The 21811-nt window shown below is 30.0% G+C and overlaps 1 protein-coding gene across 2 annotated transcripts; it reads left to right on the forward strand.

The window, feature by feature from the left end:
* The first annotated feature begins 865 nt into the window (after positions 1–865).
* Positions 866–21335, forward strand: LOC110108621 (probable apyrase 6). Of its 2 annotated transcripts, none has more exons than XM_020839338.2 (8): positions 866–1661; positions 1807–1919; positions 2334–2441; positions 13875–13929; positions 19882–20073; positions 20272–20369; positions 20596–20792; positions 20900–21335. In XM_020839338.2, the coding sequence occupies exons 1-8, from the start codon at positions 1103–1105 to the stop codon at positions 21153–21155; spliced, it is 1578 nt and encodes a 525-aa protein (XP_020694997.1). In that variant the 5' UTR covers positions 866–1102; the 3' UTR covers positions 21156–21335. The 2 variants fall into 2 exon arrangements, with proteins under 2 accessions (XP_020694997.1, XP_020694998.1); XM_020839339.2 differs by having other exon boundaries at positions 867–1661; positions 19885–20073.
* Positions 21336–21811: the final 476 nt, after the last annotated feature.

The following is a 21811-nucleotide window of genomic DNA, read 5'->3' on the forward strand; positions in this document are numbered from 1 at the left end:
CAAAACAAAATCCCAAAACACAGTTGTGTTCTTTAAATAAATGAATAAAAAACAACAAAGAAATTACTAATATCATTGTACCAAAGCTTGTACATAGAATTACACAACTTTATTTGGATAAAAATAATTAAAAAAAAATAAGAAATACACGACTGTGTATTAGGATAAAATAACATTTTCATAAAATTTTCAATACACAGCTATGTATAAGCTTCAAAAGATTTAAAATGTACAAAAATAACAATGAAGCTATTAATATCGTTATATCAAAGCTTGTACCCAACAATACACAACTATGTATTAGAATAAAAATAACATTTTTAAAAAAGATTTAAGAAATACAAAGCTAAGTTTTTAATTTTAAAAAAAATTATAATTCTACATACAATTTTATACAGTTTATTTATAAAAGCATACCTCTGTCGGGCATTAGAATATAAAAAATTGAAGAATATATCCTAACAATTTTCAGTCAAACGACATTCATTGATTTACAGTACATGCAAAAAGGCGACAATCGAACATCCTAAACCCTAACAACTATTTTTAGATAAATCACAAACAAAATAAAATTTTCTCAAATAACAAACATAAAAAAAATCATAAACAGAGTATTTAGCTTTGACATTTCAACATATACAGTAATAAGATGCCATTTTGGGATAAATCTGATATTACGAATTTGTCTGAAGGAACCCTAAAGCGATCCTTGTTTAAAGATAAAAATGGGTTAAACGAGAGGAGAGCAACCGTTATTTGATGATAAAAGTGATCCGACTCCAAATGCCGGAACTTTTGGTTTTACTACCATTTTAAAAATTTTCACCTATGAATCAATAAATCGGGTCGGACCGTGTTGGTGTCCCTAAAGGCGGACTCGAAATACAGTTGTACGTACAGTTGCCGGCGAATCGCGATTCACCACAGTATAGATTCCAATAATAATCTTCCATTTTCAATTCCCGGCCACAACCAGATGCGTGGAAGAAGGGAGGATTGGGAAAGCTCTCCTCCCCCTTCTTCTGCGGTGCCGATGCAAAGCAAACCCTATTGGATATTGATCTGACTCTGAAAGGAAGATAATCAGTCGCCGGCGAACTCCATGGAAGCCTTCGCAAAGCTGCCACGTCGCGCGTCCTCGCCCCCCCGCCTCTTTATTCCCTCCCGGACTCCCGTTGCCCCCCTTAACCGTAAGCAGCACCATCTTAACATATGGATCTTCTTTTCCGTCGCTGCAGCGGTCTCGTTGTTCCTTTACGTTCTTGTGGCTTCGAAAAGGATCGATTACCCTCGTTTCAGCGTTGTCATCGACGCCGGGAGTACGGGGACTCGCCTCCATGTCTACGGCTACACGATGTCGCCGGAAACGAAGCTTCCCGTGCTCGATCAAGCCTCGACATCGGAAATGAAGGTGAGGCCGGGACTCTCGTCTTACTCGGGGGATCCGTCGAGCGCAGGAGCCGCGCTGGTTGAGCTTCTGGATTTCGGAAAGGGGAAGATTCCAAAGAATCAATGGGGTAATACCGAGATCAGGTTAATGGCAACCGCGGGCCTGCGGATGCTTGATGATGGAGTTAGGGAGAAGATTTTGGATTCCTGTAGGAGGGTCTTGACAACTTCTGGATTCCAGTTCCGAGATGATTGGGCCAGTGTGATCTCAGGCAGGTTAATCACATCTTGCATGCAAATTTGAATATTATTCTTATTCATTTGTTTGAAAAGGTTCCTCCCATTATTAATGTCTTCTTTATTTTCTGTTTGTTCTTTCACTAAACACATTATGATTAATTATCGTTATTTTATCAGGCTCTGATGAAGGGGTTTTTGCCTGGGTTGCTGCAAACTATGCCCTTGATATGCTAGGTCGAGATCTTCAAGAGACCACTGGGATAATTGAGCTTGGCGGGGCTTCTACTCAGGTTAATCCTTGTGTGACATTGATGCAGTTTAATGTTCTGTCAAAAAGTTCATAAATAAACTTATGGAGCAAAATATAAAATGGATTTTATTTGTATTATTAGTTTTACTCATTCTTTTAGAACTTTCTTTTTTTTTTTGCAATTAAATTATGCGATAATGCCTAACATGATGAAGGTTCCTATAATCGATGCGCAAGTTTTGTTGCATTTGATAATTTGTTTCATACGTTTCTCATCATTTGTTTGGGCAACTTTGTTTGTGTTCACATTCTTTCGGTTAATTTATGCCTGAAGCTTAGAGTAATTATCAGGGAAAATGTGATGATGAATTTTGCATTAGCTTAGCTAAAAATCATTTGATAAGGATTACTATTTAGGGAAGTTTGTGCTTATTTTTTATTACATATATTGCAGATAACATTTGCTACTAAAGAATCCCTACCATCTGAATTCGCTCACATTGTTAAGTTTGGAGGAGCTACTTATAACCTTTATAGCAACAGCTTCCTTGGGCTTGGTCAGGTAATGTTCCAAAAGTGCATGTGAACTATATACATTTCTAAATAATATTATTTGTTATGACATTATTCATCCTGGAGAGCTTATTATGTTTTAATGAAAAGAAACATGACTTGGTCAAAATTTTGAATTTGTTTGACAAGTATGAAGCATGACTTCTTTTTTTAATTAAATTTTCATTAAATGAGCTCAATGCCATTATAGATATAAAGGGGGGCCACATGGTTGATTACAAATATAAGGTGGCATAATGTTAATACATATATGAAATCTGTGTAGAATTTGAAGTAATTCATCAAAGCTCCACGGAGATTGATGCTTGATATCTCTAGATTAGAAATCAAGGAGTATATCCCTTGATTCAAGGCCTTTTGGTAAGTAGGACTTCTTATGGTTTAGTGGGTTTTCCTTAAAGCAAATCCAAGGAAGAGAAGCGCAAAAGAACACACAAAAAAGATCAAAATTTATTGTTCCAAACTTTTAGCCATGAAAGCTTTTTTGTGTTTTTTAGTGCAAATCAGAAAACACAGTACTTGCTCTAAATGATAATCTAAAAATTATCCTCCCAACATAAAATTTTACTAGAAATCTAAGATAAAATCAAAATTGCTTAATGAATAGGATTTATGCCAATAACAATAACAACATCAACATCAAGTCTTTATCCCATTACGTGATGTCGGGTACATGAATTTTTTTCTTTATTTCATCATATTAGTCAAATTGTCATTTAAATCTAAGTAAAAAATGTCATTTATAATACTTTATAATCAAGTCTTTTTAGGTCTACATCTACCTTTCTTAACATAGGTCAAATCTAATATATCTACTCTCCTAACTGGGTCATCGGAAGGCTGGCATTTTATGTGACCAAGCCATCTTAGGCGACTCTCTCTAATCTTATTTGTAATTAGAGTTACTCCAATCTTTTCGCATTCATACTCATTTTACATTGTCTCTAAAAGTAAAGCCACTCATCCATATCTGGAATACTTTACTTAATTTTATGCTTCTCTTTTAATGGCCAACATTCTGATTTCTACACCACAAAACATTGCAGGTCTCACAACCATCTTATAGAATTTTCTTTTAAATTTGAGTATTTTTCTATCACACAAAATGTAACACCTATGATCTAAATTAAAATAATTGTTTAGTTTTATCTCTTAATTATTTGTGAGAGTCACTAAATATCTATCATTTTAAATAAAATCAATAAAAGCAAATATAAATCATATATATCAAAATATTTTTATATTCATTCCTTCAAAATGCAATTTACAGTGGCCAGGAGATTTCAATTATATAAATCTATATTTTTTAAAACTCTTGATTAAAAAAAATAAAAGATATAAATAAAATAAAACTTGAAAGCACTGATCAGTCTCACTCCAGAAAGTCCTGACCCATTCTCATGCCTGAAATCAATAAAAATCATATAATGAGCTTATAACCCAACAAATTACCAAAATTCTGTCACTATATTTAATACAAGGTAAAAGAATCAATATATATGTTACAGTTTAAGTCAATATCAATCAATAAGTTATCAATATGAATGTTAAATAATCCATCTAATCAATATCAATCAATAATAAAAATTAATATGATCAATAAAACAAAAGTATCTCACTTAGCAAAAGATGTATATCCATTTATAAAAAAATTGATAAAAAATTTATATAAAAGTATAACAGGTGCTGCTGGGAAATAAACATCAATTTTCTATCAATTATATTCATGTTGATAGTTCTATTATAGCAATCTGTCAATATTTTATATCAATATGTTTATCAATGCATTGTGCTTGTACAGCTATCAATATCTAACAATATACCTATCATATGTTATGTTATGCTATACCAGTCTCAATATTTCTATCAGTTCTATATATATTATCATATAACTGCAAACGTGGATATAATTATGAATTGCAAGGTAAGACTCCAGCTTTAAAGTGATATTTTATCATTATATCAGTCATCTATATGTCATATCAATTTATCATTATTTGTCAACAACAACATCAAGCCTTTATCCCACTACGTGGGGTCAGCTACATGAATCCTTTTTCTTCATTGTGTCCTATTAAAAGTCAAATTCTCGTTTAAATCTAATAAAGAAAGATCATTCCTAATATAAGTCAAATCTAATACCTTTACCCTCCTAACCGGGTCATCGAAAGGCTGCCGTTTTATGTGACCAAATCATCTTAGGCGACTCTCTCTAATCTTATCTTCTACTGGAGCTACTCCAACCTTTTCACTTATATGCTCATTTTGTATCCTATCTCTAAGGGTAAAACCACTTATCCACCTGAGCATTGTCATCTCTGTCACACTTAACTTAGTATTATGCTTCTCTTTTAATGGCCAACATTCGACACCATAAAGCATTGTAGGCCTCACCACCATCTTATAGAAATTTTCCTTGAGCTTGAGGGGTATTTTTCTATCACACAACGGGCCTGATGCATTCCTTCACTTCAACCATCCAACTTGGATTCTGCTAATAATATCCCCATCTATTTCACCATCACTCTGAACAATAGATCCAAAATATCTAAAACGTATACTCTTATTAATAACTTGATCGCCCAAAGTCACAATCCCCTCACTATGTCTATTACTATTAAAATTATACTCCATATATTCCGTTTTAGATCTACTCAAGCGAAAACCTTTAGACTCTAAGGTTGACCTCCTTAATTCAAGTTTACCTTCAACTCCCTCTCTAGTCTTATCAACAAGAAGAATATCATCAGCAAAAAGCATACATCAAAGTACATCCTCTTGCAAATGTCTAGTGAGAACATCTATGACTAAAGCAAAAAGATATGGGCTTAAGGCTGATCCTTGATGTAACCCAACCGAAATAGGGAAATACTTGGTCAAACCACCTTGTGTTTGAACATAAGTAATAGCTCCTGCATACATATCTTTAATGATTTGAATATAAGCGTTATTAACTCCTTTCTTTTCGAGAACTCTCCATAGCACTTCTCTTGGAACTTTATCATATGCTTTTTCTAAATCAATAAATATCATATATAGATCCTCCTTATTTTCTCTATATTTCTCCATCAAACCTCTTAATAAATGTATGACTTTCATAGTCGACCTACCCGAAATGAATACAAATTTATTTTGAGAAACATTAGTATCAAGCCGCAACCTATGTTTCGTAACTCGCTCTCATAGTTTTAAAGTATGACACATTAACTTAATTCCTCTATAATTCGCACAATTTTGTGCATCACCTTTATTCTTAAAAATAGGAATTAACTCACTCATTCTCTACTCATCTGACATCTTTTTAATCTTCAAAATAATATTAAAAAGTTTAGTAAGCCAAGAAATTCCATTATCTCCTAAGCATTTCCACACCTCTATTAAAATATCATTAAGTCCAACAGCTTTTCCACAATTCATTTTCTTTAAAGCCTCTCTAACTTTAGTTTTATTAATACGCCGATAAAAACAGAATTCTTTATTTTCATTTAGGGTGCTAAGGTCATAACTGTCAATCTTATTTTCACAATCTTCATTAAAAAGTTAGCAAAATATCTCATCCACTTTTATTGGATATCATCTTCTTAAAAAAGTATTTTTTGATCTTCATCCTTAATATACTTCATTTGAACTAAATCCTTACTACTCCTATCTCTTTGTTTGACTAACTTATACATATATCTTTCTCCCTTATTAGTATATAATTTATTATATAAAATTATAAATAAATAAAAGCTAAGGTCTTTGTATCACATATTGTTTTTTTAGATTCCTTACAAGCTTCTTTATATCTTTCTCAATTATCAGAATATTTAAAATTAAAACAATTTTTATACCAAATTTTTTTATTTTTAATATTTTCTTGCACATTTGGATTCCACAACTAACTATTTTTAACATTAGGAGTTTTTCCCTTTGATATTCTAAGCACATCTTTTGCAATATTCTTAATATCAATAGCCACTTTTTCCCATGTAATATTAGCATATTCATGGACAGACCAAATTTTAAGATCTAAAATCTTACTCTCAAAAATATTTTTGTTAATATTCTTTAAATGTTCATATCTAATCATAGAATATCGTTTTACTTTATTTTTTATTTTTATCTCTTTATCTTAAAGTCTAAAACTAATAATCGATGTTGAGTATATAAATTTTCATTTAGAATAACTCTACAATCTTTGCAATCTAAACGGTCTAATTTTCTTATAAGAAAATAGTCAATCTGAGTTGTACTATATCCATTTTTATAAGTGATAAGATGCTCATTCATTTTTCTTAAATAAAATATTAGCAATTAAAAAATCATAAACTAAACAAAAATCTAATATGGTTTTGCCACCTTCATTTTTCGGTCAAAACTCTTAGCCATCATAAATGTTTTTAAAATCATTTATCTCTCTACCAACATGTCCATTTAAATCTCCTATAAAAACTCTTTTTTCAAGAGGTATATTTTGTATTAATTCTTATAATTCATTCTAAAAATTTAATTTAGAACTCATATTCAAACCTACATAAAGAGCACAAACACTTATAATATTAACAATCTTAGCATTAACAACAATCTTTAAAGCTATAATTTTATCTTCAATCTTATTAATTTTTATAACATTATCCTTCAAACTCTTATTTATAATAACATCTATACCATTTCTAATACAACTACTACCCGAATATCAAAGTTTAAATCTTGAACAATCAATTTCCATAGCCTTCTCTCCAACCCATTTAGTTTCCTTAATGCACAAAATATTTAACTTCATATGAATCATATTATCTATTAATTCCATTAATTTTTATGTAAGGAAACCTATATTCCAAGTTCATGTCATAATTTTAGTTTCATGGACTAGCTTCTTTGCCCACATCCGTCCTTGATGTGGGAACCTTTACCTATTTAACATTGCACCCGGGCGCCGGTGCAGCGGCCCTTACACATTTGTCAATGTATTCAGGCCATACAAGCATACAGCGGGTCGCTTCTAGGGGATGCCCTAGCATTAACACAATTTCTTAAAGGATTCATTTTATTATTATTCGACAAGTTTTACGTTGGCTGTCGACTACCTAATGTAACCCTTCACTTTTCTCATCCAGGACTTGGGACCTGACAACGGCAGCGTTAATTTATCATTATCTGTCAATTACAATTATTTTTATTTATTATTTTCTTTAACATGTGGCCTTTAATGAATCAATAAAGAGTCGTTACTCTCTACCCATCGACGTAATCAGTTAATCGGTTACAAGCTAACATACATGATTAAATCACCAATCTTTAATTAAAGGAAAAATCATTAGTCCACCCTCTTATATATAGTATTATCGTTTTAATAGTCAATATGTATTAATTATACTGTTCATAGCCAGTCTTCCTTGTTTACATGCAAATACCACATTTATTATATTATTCTCTCCAGGCAAAGTTTATATCATGCATGAAATGTAATACAAAAACAACATCAAGCCTTTATCCCACTACGTGGGGTCGGCATGCATGAAATGTAATAATATAGAAAAATTTATACACTATTCATTAACTTCAGAAAATCATAATTATTAATTTTTTCGATGAAATTCATTATATTAATATCATTATGTGCAAAATGATTAAAACTATAACATAATAAAAATTACACATTTGAAGTTTATTAAAAATTGAGATATCACAACTTTTATAAGTTCAGATCAAATTAAAATTAAGAAAATAAAAATAAAAAAATCACTAAAATCAAAGGTAGCATAATGGTAGTTAGTATATCTTAAGACGAGCAATTTTTTTTCAACTTGACTGACTAACAAAAAAAATGCTCTAAGACCTCCAAAACTTAGCTTCTCTCTCTTTTCTCCCTTAATTTCTTTTTTCTCCTTCTATGTTAAAATGAAATGGGGATGAAAATAGTCATTTCTAAAGTTCAATTAAGTTGAAATAGATTTTTATAATAAAATATATTAAGGGTATACATGGAATTATGTTAAATGTTTAATTTTTAACAGAAAATTCTTATAAATTATTTTATATCTTCAAGTTCGAGCATCCAATAATGTTGAAAAAATATCCATAAATTAGCCCAGCATATCTAGAAGATTCTGGTGAAATCGGTTTGCAAAACAGACATTTAACGGTCCCAGAAAAATCTATTTATACCGACATTTGTCAACTTTTGAATAATTGCAAATAAATATAAAACTCTTTGTTTTCATGTTTACACTGTCCATAAAATTAGGTAAAAATTCTTATAATTAGAGCACAACAATATGGTAAAGATTGTTTGGAAATTAGACTTATAATGATCATTGAAATATTTTATTACTGTTGTAGGTCAAAATATGGGCTATTTCAATCTCCTTACTTTTGAAATAATGTCGTCCCCGACATTTTCACTATCGCTACAAAAACGAGACAACAATAAGAATAAAACACAATAAACAATATTTGGTTAAAATTGAATCAACGATAAAATCAAATCAAATTGAATCAACGATAAAATCAAATCGATATAATTATTAGCAAATTAAATAAAACACTGATCATAGATTCATCAATCATATCATTTAGTAAATCATAAATTTAATAATGTTAACTCATTCACACATCTATGCATGCCATTCAATCACATATCATTCAATATAATTTGTAATTGTATCAATCAACTATGCACTGAAGATAAATTAAAACTAAATACTTTGGATATAAAATTCTATCATTGGATCTTTTAGACAGATCATTATACTCTTTCCTAATTAATCAAGCTTAAAAACTCAATATACGTATAAATGCATATAAATCAATCAAACATGCAAATAATAAAATCTATACTATCTAACTTCTATGCTACTTAGAATCAATCCTACTACCTAAAGCAATTATAACGCCCCAAAGCTAAATTTGGAAGAATCATCTGCTTTTATTTCTTAATTAATTTATCAAATTCACTAAATATCTATCATTTTAAATAAATCAGGCAAAAATAAATATAATCATATACACCAAAATATTTTTATATTCATTCCTTCAAAATGCAATTTATAATAGCCAGGAGATTTTAACAATATCAATATATTCTTTTTAAAGCTCGTAACTACAAAAGAATAGAATAAAATATATAAATAAAAAAAATATGAAAATACTGATCATCCTCGCTCCATACTTACAATAAATAAAAATCATATAATGAGTTTATAAATCTCAAAAGATTATCAAAATTTTATCACTATATTTCATGCAAGACAAAATAATTAATATGTATGCTCTAGTTCCCATCAATATCAATCAATCAATAAGCTATGCAATTAATATCAATCATAGTAAAAATCAATATGATTAATAAAATAATAGTATCTCAGTAAGCAAAAGGCATATATTAATCTATAAGAAAATTCATAAAAAATATATAAATTTATAATAGGTGTTGCAGTGAAATAAACATCAATTATCCATCAGCTATATTCATGTTGATGATTCTGTTATATGCTTCTATCAATCATTATGTCATTTATAATTATCTCCCAGTATGTTATATCAATATATTTATCAATGCATTATATTTACACAATTATCATTATCTAACAAGATACCTATAAAATGCTATGTCATGATATATTAGTCTCAATGTTTAAATCAGTCCTATTTATGTTATCATATAAATGCAAACATTGATATAATTATGAATAACAATACAAGACATCCAACTTTAAAGTGATGTTTTTAGCGTTCCATCTGTTATATCAATCCTTCATTCTCTGTCAATCAAATCTTTCAATTATTTTTATTAATCATTTTCTTTAATAGGGGACTTTCAATGAATCAATAAAGAGTTGTCACTCTCTACCCGTCGCCATAATCAATCAATTGGTTATAGGCTAATATTTAAGATTACATTGCAAATCTTTATTTTAAGAAAAGTCCGTTGGCCCACCACCCTCTTATATATGGTATTATATTTTTAATAGTCAACCCGTGTTAATTATAATGTTCATAGTTAGTCTTCCTTGCATGTAAATGTCACATTTATCATATATTTATTATATCATTTTTTCAAAGCAAGTTTATATCATATATGAATGCAATAATCTATGAAATACAAAAAATCAATATATTATTCATCAATTTCAGAAAATGTTAGCTATTAGTTTACTAGGTGAAATTTAATATATTCATGTCAATATGTGCAGAATGATTAAAATTATAACATACTAAAAGTTGCACGGTGGATGTTTACTAAAAATTGAGATATCATAACTTTTGTAAGTCTTAACCGATTAAAATTAAGAAAATGCAAAATAAGTAAAATCACTAAAATCAGAGATAGGATAACAGTAGTTTTGAGATGAGCAATTTTTTCCAACTGGACTGACTGACAAAATTTACTCTAAGACCTCCAAACTCTAACTTCTTTCTTCTCTCCTTTTTTTTTCTCCCTTTATTTTCCTTTTCTCCTTACCTATTTAAAATGAAATATGGATGAAAATGGCCATTTGTAAAGTTCTGTTTAGTGAAAATAATTTTTTATGATAAAATATATTAAGAGTATAAATATAATTATGTTAATTGTTTAGTTTTTAACATAAAATTCTTGTAAATTCTTTTATATCTTCAAATCTTGATATTAAAAAATTATAAAAAAAATAGTCATAAATTAGCCCAGCATGTCTAGAAGGCTATGGTGAAATTGATTTGTAAAATAGACAACTAACAGATCAACATGTACTAATTTCTTGAGTAATTATAAATAAATAGGGAATTCTTTGTTTTGATATCTACATTGCCAATAAAATTAGGAAGAAAAATTATAAGCACAATTATATCCATGCTATGGCAAAAATGTTTGCAAATTGGACTTTTAATGACTTCTGAAATATTATTTGATTGCTGTAAGTCAAAATATTGGCTATTACACAACAATCCAGATGCATTCCTCTATTTCAACCATACAACTTGAATTCTACTAATAATATCCTCATGTATATCACCATCACTTTGAAGTTTGAACAATAGACGGATATTTAAATCATGTACTCTTTTTAATGACTTTATCACCCAAGTCACAATCCCGCCACTAGATCTATTACCACTAAAAATACATTCCATGTACTCGGTTTTAAATCTACTCAAAAGAAAACTTATAACTCTAAGGTTGACTTCTATAAGGATTCTCCAAGGTGGTTCTCTTGGTACTTTGTCATATGCTTTATCTAAATAAATAAATAAATATCATATTTATATCCTCCTTATTCTCTCTATATACTTCTCCATCAAACCTCCCAATAAATGTTTAGTTTTCATAGTACACCTACCCAGCATTAATCCAAATTGATTTTGAGAAACATTAGTATCACGTCGTAACCTATTCTCATTTACTCTCTTCATAGTTTTAATGTATGACACATAAACTTAATTCCTCTGTAGTTTGCACAATCTTGTGCATTACTTCTATCTTAAAAACCATGAACCAACACACTTCTTTTCCATTCATCTGATATATTTTTAGTTTTTAAAATAATATCAAAAAATTAAGTAAGCCAAAAAAAAACATTTTATCTTCTAAGCATTTTCACGTCTTTATTGAAATATTATTAGGTCCAATTATTTTTCTGCTTTTTATTTTCTTTAATAGGATTTGTACCAGTTGGAAGAAAATCAGATTATATCAAATTTGAATAAATCCTAAAAATGCATGCAAAAATTAATCACAAAATTTGCAGATGACAATGAATAAAGATAGAAGACACCAAATAAAAGATCTAGGCCTCAGTGCTGGTATCAGCAGAAAGTTGTAGGTAAGTGTGGGACTTGCATCGCATTCGAAGAATTCACATCTAATATCTCATGAAAAATTTGAGAGAATCCATATAAGCAAATATTGAATTTTACTTGCATAGAGATGTCTCCTTTATTATTAAAACTAGACCCTTGGTTGGTTTACAAAAATTTCAAAATCTGGCCCACAACAACACATCCTAATTCTAACAAAGTATATAAATAGAAATTTTGATATTGCTACAGTACAAAAACCAAATAGGGATCCAAAAGAAAAAGAGAAGTACCGATTCTGTTGTAGTGCAATTCACACATATGGCAATATAAAAGAAGAAATATGAATAACAAGGAACGGAGCAAAGCAAGGAGGGTAGCAAGCACGTGAAATACAATGCAAAATGTGAAACTTCAATTTAGGTTACAATTGATCAACGACTTCAACAACTGGAGATTAGCAAATCCTTTAAGCTAATGCTTAAAGGATTCTTTGTTTTACGGTCATTAACAAAGAAAGATAGAGGAACCAATAGAATCACCCAATAAAACCTAAAATTGGGAGAAGAACCAACCCAATACTGATTTAGAGAACACTTTAATTGTCTTAAGAAGATAAATAATATTTGTACTTGATTTTACAATAAAATTAAAACCAAAGCTATGAAGACAACTTAAGCAATCAATAACTCGATAATAATATTCTCACACACAATTTTCATTTACAATGAGCACAGACATTTAGATTTGTATTATTTCACCTAGCTTGAAAAATTTTGGTTTCGAGGGATAATATTTCTACAAGAAAAGATGGAATTTTACATGCATGTCTAGATATCTACTATTTATAACTAATACTAGACCAATGATTGATAGTTTCCAAAAAATTTTTATTTTGATCTAAAACAATAATTTGCAGTTCCAAAAAGCACAAAAACAATAATTTTTGGACCTACTAAGCGCCATCATAATAACAAACTCAGGATCTAACAAAAATAAATACAGAAAATTCAGATGCTTCTATAGTGTAAATTGACGTATATAAGGTAAATTAGGTTACACTGGTCTCAAGAAACATAGCATGGCACGGAAAGGTAGGGAGAACTTGAATCACGAGGGAAATTGCGAGATAGATAGGAAACAACCAATTCTAGCGACATGAGATCAACAATTGGAGATTAACAAATCCTTCCAGAGTGAGTACTTGATGCTGGTAGCAGCGTCCAACAGCTATCGATACAAGAATTCCGGCGGCAGGATCATTAACAGAGGAAGCTAGAGGACCTAATAGTGAATAAAAACTGACACAAGGAATCAAATTGTACACTTATTTTTTGAAGCACAAGTTGTTCTCAATAGTGATCAGAATCAAATTGACTTGCACTAATTTTTGAAAGCGCAAGTTGTTCTCAGTAGGGATCAATACTATAATCATATTTACGACAAAATTGAAGGAAAAGCTATGAAAACATTCTAATGCAACTCAAAACTCAAAATAAAAATCTGCTCTCACGATATTTGTGTATTTCCATAAGCATAGGCTTTCATATTTGCATCATGAAACGTTAGATTATTGTTTTGTATTGCTTAGAATATGCTATCTCATTTTCCATGCCCATCAAAGTAATAGGTACATGCATTTTTCATTCAATTTCTTTTCTTGCAGAATGTGGCACATGATTCGGTTAAGAAATTGCTCAGCTCCAGAGGTCTGACATCAGGTGAGCTGTTCCTTTTTGGGTGATTTTTATATAGAAATACTAGTAATGCCTAAACGTAGCTATGGACAGATGTGGTGGGCATAAAATGACTTTAAAATCCTCCCATTAATCATCCTAATGTTAGTCTGCACAGCAGCTCTGCCTGAATCTTTCATTCCTAGCATTTCTCTTTTGTTTATAGCACCTCTGCTGTCGTCAAAGCTTGTGTGGTGACTATTTTCATTCGCTTTAAATGCCTTTAGTTATTGTTTGAAGAACTATTGTATGTCATGTTTCTGGCTTAAACAAAGGTAAGGTTTAGTTGCTAGTTGTCATTTAGATCATTAGTAAGCATATTGCAGAAGTTCTTCCATAGTAAGGAATCAGGATGTAATCAGAAGTCAGCCTGCTTTGTTCTACTTTTTATCAATGCATGTAGTAAGCCATGGAGTGTATCGATGTGCAACGTTAATGAGAGCACAACAGGCTTTGTCTGTTTTGTAGCATGAAGAACTAACAACACTAGCGCTTCAATTTCTTGACACGCACATCTAAATAGATGCTCTTTACCATAAAAATGATATTTGGCACTTACTGTTATTTCTCTAGACCATATAACATAGAAATCATGACTGCTTAAAATATTAAACAGTATCCATATTAAAATTAAACAATCAAAAGATTCTGACATGTTAAATTAATTAAATATAAAAAAATTATCAATTCTAATGGTTGAAACAAATGTACATTATGGAATCCCTTCAAAATTGGGGACATGCACACTAAAAAAATTCTTTTATTATAGCTACTAATAAAACGATCTTCTCTAGATTATCAGAAATATGAAAACACATATCCTTTATTCCTATATATCTTCTGTAGGTATAAAACCTGAGCCGGTACCGGACTATAATCACAAACAAACTGAGAAGAAATTTTTAATACCATTGATGATGTGTAATTGAAAAAATGTGCAGCTATGTGGTGAAATAAAAAGTCTGAGATTGATTGATTTGATAACCTGCACCTTACAGAAACCAATTTTATCTTGATTCCTAATATATACTTGCATTGATTGCATAGAAAATGCCAAACGAACTACAAAGTGGTAATAAATCCCAATAGTGCAAAGGGTTTTAGAACGCACATCAACAAATGCTTTTTTCCTGAGCGATCAGAAATTATAGTAGAAATTATGATAAAATGCCACAATAGAAGAATTAGGTTGAGGGAAACATGTTTAGAACACTCTTAAACTGTTGATCTGAATTATTAGTTATTTTATTTTCCGGTAGGAGTGCGAAGACTTTACAAGGGTATATGAGAAAGCAATTATTTAGGGACCTTTAGGCATCCAATGGCAGGAGAGCAGTTGAGCAGGACTTTTAATAGTCGCCAAACTGACTTTTAACCTTTTACTGAACCAGATGGAAGGTCCCTTCGGAAGAGAAAGCTGAAGCACCCCAGTCATGTTTTCCCTGCTCCACCATCTCGTCTAGAATTCCTGTTGCTTAGTAGCCTACAGAGACAAAGGTTAATGCACTACGTCACTCCACCGGGGAAAGCATGATTTTATACATGTTTAGCAACTTTGGATTTATGGTTATACTTTTATTTTTTTTAGAGAAATGACCAAAATGGTCCATCAACTGAGGGACCAAAATATTTCCCAACTCTTTTAAGGCACCAATTTGATTCTTCAACTCTGTAAAATGAGATATTTTTTATCCTAACATCTAATATTGTAGTTAATGGGTTTAAATGTAAGGGTATTTTGGTAATATTTATTTAATAAAAATTTCAAAATATTATAATTTTTCTAAAAAAAATTATTAAACATTATTTTTAATAAAAAAATAATAAGAATTTTAGTTTTATAACGTCATAGATGGTCTTCATTAAGTTATATATGCTATATAAAATATATAATAAATTGTATAATAAAAATAATTTGATTATCATAACAACCATAAGTCCACCAACTAGTCACGAAATATAGCAATTGTTAAGTGAAGCTAAAGGAAAAAAAATATAATATTTGCATTGAAACTATCTATATGCAAATGAAACTATTATAGAGATAAAAACAATCAAATCTTATCATTCTATAAATGCCTCCTTTTATGTGTACGCTAGGATTCAAAGGCATCACTCAAATTATAAAACTTTATATTTTGTAAATTTGGATCAAGCTTGAAGTTATGTAGTCGTTTAGCCTTATCCATCTTTCTAAAAGTAATAGATATCCTATAGAATTTAATTTAAAAAAAAAATAGGTACATGAGGAATTCAAGGTAGATGTATAATTGAAAATGAGTTTATATGATAAAACTTTTTGCAAAAGATTGTAGGAATACAATGCTTAGCAACATGAGTTCTATTACCATTTAAAACAAGCATAGATCTGAATAAGATTGATATTAAAAGTTAAAAATCTAGATGATATGAAATTATCTAATATCCATAGAAGATTATACTATATTACTTACTAAAAGAAAATATTAAAATATGATAGGACAAAAATAATATCTTATACTTACCCAACTGGAAGAGGAATTGAAGTTGATCCAATGAATTCACCTGGCCCAACAATTTTCAGCTTATTACACTCGCTTAAAAGTGACACGATAAAAAAATAATCTCACAAAATCATGGTTGTCAAAATGAGATGGTATGCAGTCACCAGGTTCATAGATATTAATAATGCAGCTATTATGTACAAAATTAATATGCAGCACATGCGAAGTAATCAATTGTTTTATCCTAATTTTGAAGGAATTTGGAATAGGATCAGTAATCACGTCACGAAGGATACTGAGAGGAATCCTGGGAAGGATCCCGTTCTTTTCCTGTAATTAACTTTATTGTTAGTATTATGTTTATTTTAAAATAAATAAAGAAAAAAATCAATAAGTTCAAATTATAACCGCATAGTTATAACAACATTCGAATTGTATTGTCACCCGTCTTTCGCCACGCATCCACTTTTTTTGTTCCAAATACATATGCTCTAAAAAAAGTACATGTTGAATTTTCTCAAGGGCTATAAATGATAAGATAAATTTCTAAAGAAATGATCAAGAATATAAAAATAAAGCATATTATATATAATCTAATATAGAGAAAATTGATATTTAAGTATAACTAATTAACTAAAATTATAGAAATATAATGTTTTATCTAATTGAATAATGTTTAACAATATCATGATAAATGAGCATGCTTAAAATTTGGTATTTAGTTAATTTAAAATCATGAATAATATAAAAAAAAAATCATGAATAATATCATTAAAAGATCGTCAACAAGCTGGATAAAAAACTCAATTCAGGCTTAATGACACAATCATTAAAAAATTGATTATATCTTTATTTTATATATTATTATGTGGAATTCTTGTTATTTTTTATATTATATTGTTTAGATTCATGAAGGCAAGTAACTTGTTTTCATTGATTCTATTGAAATATGAAATGATTATGTTATTACCTCAAATTATTATTTCAATCATAAGAAGATTTGTTGAACATCATAGCCAACGAAGCAATACAAATAGAACCTAGAAGCAGAAAATAAATAATGCAGAATAATTAAAAGATTTAATATATGCAATGCTACTTAATTTAGAATATTTTTAAAATTTATTAATTGACAGCATAATTGATAGTTTAATAATAGCAAAACTCAAATAAATATGAATATGTAGGCATAATTTAATATTTGTACAAATAAGTACCTTCAAATTTTATGCTACAAATATAATAAAAATATTTTATAAATGAATGTAAAAGATAAAATGAACAATTTTGATCATACCTCCAAGTTCATTCTTCCTTCCTTTGTTTTGCAAATCATAGACAAATTACACTTTTTTTTTTGTTCCATAGAAGTAAAAACCTCTGTGTACAATTTGAGGCCCCTCCAAAATATTCACAAACCTTCTATTTATTCTCTCAAGGCAAACATAATCTTTATTCATGCCCAGACTTGTAAAGAATCATTGCTCTCTCTCCTCTTTGTAGAGTTTGGTCTTCTTCAGATTCGCCTCCACCTTCTCTTCCACGACAAAGTCATTTGTATTCTTCTTCCTCTTCTTTCCCAGCTCTTGTTTTTAGTCATAGCAAACCAAGAAATATGATTGCATCTTCAGACGAGCCTCTAGTAAAGTCCTAAACATTGTTAACAATAACCAAACTTTCTATTCTTAAAAAAATGTATAATTAGTAAAAAATTGATATAATTAACTAAAAAAAGTTACTAACTCTTTAAAATGTTGATAAACATTTTTTAACTAAGTATAAAATAACATTAGAATATTGAGAAAATTATTAAATTTCATAATTAAACATAGGAAAGCAATAAAGGTAGATAAACAACTATTTGTAGATAATAATTTGGGTTAAAATTGATTCAAAATAATTCACGAGCAAGTCTAATAAGTAATAATTATTATTTATAGAGACAAATCAAATTATGATAATAATAATAGTTATTTGTAGAGACAAAATCCAAAGTTACCTTAACTTCCTTGTAAAACTTTTCATTTTCATTACAAATTTTTTAAAATATGTTAAGATGTTTATTTGACCCGCATAATTCACAATAATTTTGGGCACAATCACCTCAATTTGAATGAGGTGATTTAAGAAATCAATATGATCAAACCATTGCAAAATACTTAAAACCAAAATTAAGGTAGGCTTGATTTGATGTACCTATATCAATGAAGAAATCTTAATTTTTGTAATAATAGAATGCTTTGTTATTCTTAAATAATAAAAACACAAATGGGTAAATACCCATATAGAGCATAAACAACTACAACCATTCATTAAAAGTCAAAAAAATTAACGACGGGGATTCATTTAGTGTTTTCAAATGCAGGACTAGAATGATCTATCGGGAGACTCATAAATGATACTTATAATAGTAGTATAGATATGATTGATAAAAATATGTATGACTAAGTTGAAAATAACATCTATTTAATTTTAATAGTTATCAAATGCAAATAGATGTTATTTTCAACTTAGTAACACATTTTTATCAGTCATATTTTATAAAATATGACTAAAATTTTTTAAATTAAAATTTAATTTATTATTAATTTTTTATCTAAAAAAATGTTTAATAATTTTTTTATAAAAATTAGAATTAATTGAAAATTACATTTAATAAATATTTAATTAAGAAATGAGCAAAACACCCTTATGTTTAATATCATTAATTTCAATATTGGATGTTAGGGCAAAAAATATCCCATTTTAAAGAGTTGAGGGATCAAATTGGTTCCTAAAAAAAGTTGGTGTTCATTTTGGTCCTTTTCTCATTTGTTTTATTTATACTTAATATGCTCGGCCTCATGAGGTTGCAATGCAGTTTTGTTATTGGCTTTCAGGAATGTATTATTGTGTTTGGTTGTTGGTTCTTTTTATTTGACACAAATTGTCATCCTATCATACCCTTGACTTGCCAGAAGTTTCCCCATGATTTCTTTGACAAAAACTTGCTTGGCTCTATGCCTTGATCTGCATGCTTTTATACATGTTTAGCAACTTTGGATTTATGGTTACACTTTTATTTGTTTTATTTATTCCTTGATCATCTCTTCCTCATGAGGTTGCTGTGTAGTTTTGATATTGGCTTTCAGGAATGTATTATTTTGTTTGGTTGTTGGTTCTTATTTGTTTGACAACAATTTGTCATCCTGTCATAACGGCCTTGACTTGCCAGAAGTTTCCCTATGATTTCTTTGACCAAAACTAGCCTGGCTCTATGAAACATAAAATGTCCCTGCATCAAACCCGTAAGGCATTCATCAGCCTTCACCTTATAAAGTGCTAGACTTATCTGATAGTATTTTTAGGGCAAGTGTCATGGTTAGTGCTTTAATTTTTTGAAGTGCAATAATACTTGAAATCAGTTTACTATGAAGCAAATATAAAATGGATTCGTTCTCTTCTAATGCCGTAGCAGAAGAATCTCCCGCCAGTAGGGTTTATACTGATCCATGCTCTCCTAGCGGATATTCACACACCGGGATGTCACCTGCAGTCTCTGTTGTGATCCCTAGTTCCAGCTTGGAACGTCAGTCCATTGCTCATGCCAGTGGCAACTTTTCAGAATGCAAATCTGCCGCACTGTTGCTGTTACAAAAGGAAAAAGGTAGAACTTCGTTGTTTGTCCTTTACCATCAAAAGTTGTTGGAACTTCTATCTATTATTGAGGATAACTGACATCTGCTAGATTTTTTTATAAACCTTACCATGCTAATTCTTAGGACATCATCTGTGTGGTAACTAAGACCTGCTAACTTTTGTTCATAATCAGGAATGCTTACATGTTCTTGATTTCACTTTCCAGATAGATGCCTGTATCAGCAGTGTCACTTGGGTTCAAGCTACGTACCTAACCTACAAGGGAAATTCCTAGCAACTGAGAATTTCTTTTTCACTTCAAAGGTTAACTATCCTTCCAGCTCAACTTTTTGTGCTTGTCCCATTTTTTTAATATTTTGGCTAAACACCATATGTTTTGCATTTTCAAATTTTTTTTAAATTTTTTTTATTTTGTTTTTTTTTTATTATTTTTTTAATTTTTATTCATTTTTTATTATTTTTTTATTTTGCATTTTCAAATATTTCTTTTCTGCACATGCACTTATTGTTCCTCTACTCCTACTGATAGTTCTTTGGGCTGGGGCCTGTGCCAATTCTATCCGATTTGGAGTCAGCCGGTCAACAGTTTTGTGAAGAAGATTGGATGAAACTCAAAAGCAAATATCAAACGCTAGCGGAGGAAGATTTCACCAAGTATTGCTTCTCCGCAGCATATATTGTGGCCCTATTGCATGACAGTCTTGGGATAGCAATGACTGATAAAAGGTAATTTTTTCCACACGTATTGCTTCTCACCCTAACTTTGTTTTAATATGCCATAATTTTTAATTTCTTGGTGATACACAAGTTTTTAATGTATATACTGTGAACAGGCTGTGGTTTTCAGATAATGTGCAAAATATCCAAGTTGACTGGGCTCTTGGTGCATTCATTATGAAAACTATGGAGCAGATGGGTTGGATTGCGTTTATATCGCATGACAGGTTTTTCACACTTTTTGGCATCATCGTATTATCTTCACTCCTGAGCTTTGCTATCTGGTTGATACTAAGATTGCGAAAACCACAACTGAAAACTGTATACGACTTGGAAAAAGGGCGTTATATTGTAACTAAAGTCAGTAGATGATTTTTGTGTAATTGCTTCACAAGGTTAGTGGTGTCAGGGCCTGCCTGTAATCATAACATTATCCTTAAATTTCATTTGATTCTTTTGTTTATTTTTAACTTGTTCCATAGAGCTAAGAACTGAATAGAGGGGGCTGTGAGTCCCCATTTATATTATAGAATGTGTTCATGACTTCATTTCCATGCCCACTTCGCTTGAAGAATTCCTATTCATGCCTTGGTTTGTAATATATTTTGATGTATGCGATTTTAAGATTTAGGGTAGTTCTGTGTGTTTTTTTTTTTCCCTCAGAGCAATCTAATGTTGTGATAAGGATAGCCGATTTTTTTTTCCCCCTTTAAATAAATTACCCAAACTAAGTTGATGAATTTTAAAGCATTGGCGCATGCTGAGATCGCGTATTTGGGGAAAATGCAGCTATGCCAACTTTTTATTTTTATTTTAAAAATCAACTAAACTCCATTTTAGATTTTTGAATGCCTTTGGGTATTCAATAAATTAATTATACTAAATTTTTTTTTGGATCTTGCTGTACTTGGAGATGGAAAAGTAGAAGGCCTAACAATTTCCTTATTATTTCAGATTTTTATCGGCTGGCTTATGTAGTGACGCAAATACCTGCTTTTATGTTAAATGATGACAGTTTTTTATGTTTT

The sequence above is a fragment of the Dendrobium catenatum genome, unplaced genomic scaffold (genome assembly GCF_001605985.2).
Source record: "Dendrobium catenatum unplaced genomic scaffold, ASM160598v2 original_scaffold_185271, whole genome shotgun sequence".
Taxonomy (NCBI): Eukaryota; Viridiplantae; Streptophyta; class Magnoliopsida; order Asparagales; family Orchidaceae; genus Dendrobium; species Dendrobium catenatum.